This window comes from Echinops telfairi, unplaced genomic scaffold (genome assembly GCF_000313985.2).
Source record: "Echinops telfairi isolate 266 unplaced genomic scaffold, ASM31398v2 ScPeMD7_23;HRSCAF=83, whole genome shotgun sequence".
NCBI lineage: Eukaryota > Metazoa > Chordata > Mammalia > Afrosoricida > Tenrecidae > Echinops > Echinops telfairi.
Window position 1 is genome coordinate 38,943,059 of NW_022103920.1, and position 5,787 is coordinate 38,948,845.

Below are 5,787 nucleotides of genomic sequence, written 5' to 3' on the forward strand. Positions count from 1 at the left end.
CGAAGGGATCAGGTGTCAGGCATCAAGGAACAAGAAATTATGTCATTGTAAAGGTGGGTGAGTGCAGAGTGGAGACTCAGAGTCCATCGGTGGACAACTGAACACCCCCCTGCTGAGGGGTTTTGGGGAGGAGATGAGCTAATCAGCATGCAGGGTAGCAACAACGAAACATATAACTTTCCCCTAGTTCTTAAGTGCTTCCTCCCCCCCAATATCATGATCCCAATTCTGCCTTGCAAATCTGGCTAGACCAGAGGATGTACATTGGCACAGATAGGAACTTAAAACACAGGGAATCCAGGATAGATGACTCCTTCAGGACCAGTAGTGAGAGGGGTGAGGCCTGGAGGGTGAAGAGAATGTGGGGTAGAAGGGGGGAACCAATTACAAGAATCTAAGTATAGCCTCCTCCCTGGGGGATGGGCAGCAGAGAATAGGGCAGAGGGAGACGTCGGACAGTGTAACTTATGACAAAACTATAATAATTTATGAATTATGAAGGGTTCATGAGGGAGGGGGAAAGGGGAAGGGAGGGGGAAAGCGAGCAAATGACATTAAGGGCTAAAGTAGAGGGCAACTGTTGTGAGATTGAAGAGGACAACACTTGTACATATGTGCTTGACTCAATGGATGTATGTATGGACTGTGATAAGAATTGTATGAGCTCTCAATAAAATAATTAAAATTAAAAAAAGAAGCTTACCAGAAAGCTCTAGAGCAGTGGTTCTCAACCTTCCTAATGCCATGACCCTTTAATACAGTTAGTTCCTCATGTTATGGTGACCACTCCCCCCACCAACCATAAAATTGTTTTTGTTGCTATTTCATCACTGTAATTTTGCTACCGTTATGAATCGGGCGACCCCGTGAAAGGGTCGTTCACCCATAAAGGGGTCGAGACCCACAGGTTGAGAACTGCTGCTCTAGAGACTACCTATCAATAGGTACTCTACTGATCAGACAGTTGAATGTCTAACGAAGTCCTAGCTTAATTCAGAAGATCTCAGGTCAAACATCACCTACTCACAACTAGCCTGGGTTCCTTCTATCTAAATCGGGTGTTCCCCAGACCCCTGATTATTTTCTCAAAATCTCTGTGGTTTCTCCCCAAAGCCTTGGCCACAATTTGTCATGAAATATCCGTTAATGTCAGCCTTCCCCACGGAGCCACAAGATACATGAAGGCAGTGGCTGGCTGTGTTTTGATTACCACACCATATCCAGCCACCGAAACAGGGGAAGCACGCAACCCATACTGTTGTATTAATGAATGAACTCATCTGTGCTCAAAAATAACGTTTCTATTCCAACCCCTTGACTTCCTCTTCCATGCGAAGCAGCACAATTTGAGAACTGCCACAGTGCACAAGTAAATGGTTCCTTTTTTTCTGAACTTCCCCGTTAAACCTTAGGCATACCACTTACTCATTCTAGACCTCAGGGAACAGTAAGACAGCAGGAAAATCATAAAGCCCTACCAGGTCAAAGACAGGGACTTTCAAGGTTTCAGCCAGATCTGAGAGATGAGTCTGGAAATGGTGATCAATACAGAGAGTAAACCTTTTCCCTCTAGCCCAGAAGATCCTTATACTGGATCCAGACAGGACATGGGAAGGCAGTGAAACAAACCCTCCTGAGTTTAAATCCTCATCATCTTCTTGTGAAATACATGACGCTAGCTTATGGGTGCCTCCGTTTCTTTATAATAAAATGCAAATGCTCATTTGACCAGCATCATTGTTCTTGGGAGAGTTAAATAAAATAATACCCCAAAAGGATGTTAATCATTTGGAGCCTTAGCACAAGGAAATGCTCCATCGGTGATATCGATTTTTAATAGAAGGAGCCCTGGTGAAGTCACGCTTGAGCACTTGGCCACTAACCACAAGATTGGCGATTTGAACCCACCCAGCGGCTTTGGAGGAGAAAAGACCGGGGGAACCTGCTCCTGTGAAGACCACAGCCTAGAAACCCGTTGGGGACATTCTGCTGTGCCATCTGGGCTTGCTATGAGTCAAATGGACTAGGACAGCATCTAAGAACAACTCTATTGATACAATACACGAGAACAAAGTATTCCCGACGGGCCAGTTCTCCTAAAAAGTGAAGAAATAACATCTTCATAAGGCTTGTCAGGAAAACCCTCTCTGACGGTGGGAAAAAAAACAAGAACGAACAACTCCCAAGTAAATGGAGCAGTTCATTGCTTGTTTAAGTAGCTTCATCAGCTCTACTTCGACTGGCCAAGAAGCTCTGGACAAAGGGCATTTGATAGCACAGCCATGGCATGTCTGAGGGCATGCAGAAACGTTCCCTGTGGCATCGGACTCTACGGATAACACGGGCACCCCTACCTGGACCAGTTGCAAAAGGTAATGCAGCACGTCATCATCGTCCAAGCTCTCCAGTTTCTGAACCGCAATGGCCCGGACATTTTCATCTGAAAAGTTGCAGTCCAGGAGTTGCATTGTTAACCCCACATCCAAAGCACTTTGATCCCAAACTTCCCTTCGGGCTAACAACTGGTATGTCTTGGCCACGATTTCTTGTTGTCCCCACTTGACCGAGCTAAATAGCTTAGGATACGCTTTGGGGTGCTTCAGGCTTTCGTATCTAAAATGCCAGAGCAGCTCCTTGTCCTCTGCGGTGAGCGGGTTCAGGGGGTCTGTGGCGATGATGGCCTCTAGTTGCTTACGAAGTTGGTTGGGCATTTCAGCTCGAACCCGGTCCCCTTCAGGATCAGGGGTGGGGCGATGCTTAGGCAAAGCTATCGGGTGACAGTAATTGTCCAGAAGGATAGAGATGGACATTGAGTTCTCCTTGTCTGGGTTGGTGGCGGAGGTGAGCTTGTCAGCATTGAAACTCCCTTGGTCTTCGCCTTTCCCAGATAGCTGCCACATGTGGAGCACGTACTCCCCGTGTCGCAGAAGGAATCGGTGGTCTATCAGCAGCAGGTTCACATAGTAGAGAAGCTGAGTTTTGCCCCTGGACTCAGCACCGGGAGTCTCCGCAGAGGCCTTGCCAGATGAGGCCGGGGCCTTGCCGCAGTAGACCTGGAGGTTCAGCAGAGCCCCTTTGGGCAGGTCTTTGATTTTGATACCAAACTCCAGCCACACATTCCACAGCACCTCCTCTGTGAAGGGCTTGGGGCTGGTTCTCCTTTGGCAAAGGACTTGCTGCCCATGCTGAATGTTGGCCTCCACAAAAACGGTGAGGTCCGTGTTGCGGGGCAGGACAGGGATGTCGATGCCCCGGATCTTCACCCGGAACTTGCGGTCACAGTCCCACAGGGACACGGTGAACACGCTCTCGTGGTCCTTCCCGTGGATGGTCAGCTGCTCGTGGTAGCCGGTGACTCCAGTGCAGTCATCCACCAACGGCCACTCTTCCTTCCTCACCTCGTCCAGCGCTGGGTCTGGGGGAGTGTCGAGCACCAAGTGAATCTCTTCTCCGTTCTTGAGGCAATGCCTCACCCACTGGAAGTTTTTGATGGGCGTCTCCCCCACCAAGTATTCGTCCCGGCCACACACACGCAGCACGAAGTCCTGCTCGCTTTGGCCTTCGGGGATGTCCATCAGGGACTTCTTCTTGGCCATCTTGGTGAAGAAACTCTGGAGAATGGTGTCAGGGGTGTCGTCGGCGGACACCTTGATGGTCTGGCTGGTCGTGCCGCGGTGGATGACGATGAAGATGCAGTTGTTGGCAATCTTCCTCAACAGGTACTCCGGGAGGGGCTTGGTTGTCACCCAGGGGTGCATGGCATAGAGCTTGGGGTCGCGGCATGCCACCTCGGCCAGGCGTGGGGTGACCAGGCGGCGGCGCGTGAACTCCAGCTCGTCGTCATGCACGTTGCTGACGTCAGTGACGTCGTAGCCAATCAGCGCTGTGAGCTGCTGCTGGAAGGCCAGGGTCTCCTGGGAGGGGGCGTACCGCTGCACCACGTGGATCTGGCCGGGGCTCTTGTGCAGCACCTTCCAGTAGCGCAGGCAGTCCAGGGTCTGCACCACCTGGTACCTGTCGTAGATCTCGTACCACTGTCCCTTTTTCTGGTAGAGCAGGAGGAAGTGGTCGGGCCTGAGCCGGTGGTAAAAGTCTGCGGCCACGCTCATCTCCAGCGCGCGCAGCCACACTTGCGCCTTCATCTGCTCCACGTTGCCGTGGCCAGCCACGTGCAGCAACACCGTCTCTGGGCTCTTGCTGTTGCGCTGGCTAGTGGGCAGCACGAACTCGATGGGGATCAGTTCCATGGGGGACAAGCTGGCCGCGCTACTGCGGGGCTTCATCCTCCGGCGCCTGCGGCAGTTGTCTGCTCTCAGAACCACGGGTGGTTCATAGCTCTCCAGATCCATGCCCCGTGTAACCTGAGAGCAAGGAGAAACCGAAGGCTTGTCACCAGAAAGGCACGTTGCTATGAAATGGCAAGAAGTCGACCCCATGCATTGAAGGTCCCTGCCTGTGCGCATGGATCCCAAGGAGCCAGACTAGGGCTTCGGGGCCTTCCAGCCCTGGACAAGGATGCGCACTCAGAGCAGACACACATTGCTTATAAGGTGGCTGAAGTGGAACGAGAGCGGGTAGGGTCCCTGCCAGGGGAGCCTAAGGAAGCAGAGTGGGCCCTTTCTGAGCCCTGATGCCGGAGCTTGGATTATCGCCAGGGCTGTGGAGATCATAACTTCGCGGCACTGGCTCTTTCTGATCATTACTTTCGGGTGACTCTGGCAAGTTAAGTAATCTCTGGGCTTTTTCTCATCTATCAAATGGGTTTAGCAATTTTTCCGAGGGCGTGGCTGATGGCTATCTGAGGACCATTGATCACTCTCTCTACGTTTGTATAGGTTTGCAAACTTTAGGAACAGCCAAATCAAATAAGGTAAAATGATGTAGTTAAAAGCACTCCTCTAGTACAGTGCCTGCCACAATAGCCCACTAGTCATTTGCACAAATATTTAATATTTGTAAGCATACGGAAACCCACAGAGATGGGCAGAGGTGCGATGTGCGATGCTGAAATCCACATAGACCTTCCTTAGGCTTCCTCATCGTTCAGTCTCACACTTCTCCCTGGGACTCAAACTCCTTAGCCACCTTGCTTCAAGTTGTTTATTTTCAGTCTGGGTCCTGGAGCAACGCCCGAATCCACTACTTCTTTTTCCTCTGCCTCCCCTCCCCTTTTGCCCGTCTCTTGTTTTCTAATTAGGAAAACTCAAATCATTCAGAAAACTTAAACATACCAAGATTGGTAAAGTTTCAATCAAGACCACTTGCAGACATATAATTTTGCATCATTCAATGTCTAAACATTCTGGCTGTCACTCAGTATCTCAGAGAAGTTATGCAAAGGTTTGACTCTCTTAATGTCAACCACCAGGTATCGCTTTATACCTGTTCATTTGATCTGCCTCTGCTGTAGAGAAGGAGGAGGCTGACGACGTGAGGCAGAATTTCTGACTCCAGCAACCAGCCCAATTATTTAACTTCTTTTTTCATCTCTATAACAAGAATAAACAAATTTATCCTTATTAACTCATTCTTTACACAAATACTTAATAAGCATCTAGCATGCACAAGTCATTTAAGTAAATAACTGTGATGGACTATAGTTAAAAACCCTTAACATATTTTGAAAGGCTAAAAACATTAAAACTTAAATATGAATTATGTATTTTTATTTTAAAACAGTTATGCACCACATAAGATCCATTTGGATAATGTCTAAGTACATACATTCTCTTTCCCAATTCCCATAAAACTTATTATCTTAAAATTTGAGGTACATGCAGTGGTTCC

The 5,787-nt window shown here is 49.0% G+C and overlaps 1 protein-coding gene across 1 annotated transcript in view; it reads right to left on the minus strand.

Annotated features, from left to right (window-relative positions):
- Nucleotides 1-5,412, minus strand: part of PIK3CG (phosphatidylinositol-4,5-bisphosphate 3-kinase catalytic subunit gamma) — a 38,395-nt gene extending 32,983 nt beyond the window's left edge. The window contains exons 1-2 of the mRNA XM_045288862.1: nucleotides 5,383-5,412; nucleotides 2,355-4,361 (exon numbers count right to left, since the gene is read on the minus strand). Of these exons, the coding sequence (XP_045144797.1) occupies nucleotides 2,355-4,349 (1,995 nt within the window). The 5' untranslated portion in view covers nucleotides 4,350-4,361; nucleotides 5,383-5,412. The remainder of the gene's footprint in view (nucleotides 1-2,354; nucleotides 4,362-5,382) is intronic.
- Between the last annotated feature and the right edge of the window lie 375 nt (nucleotides 5,413-5,787).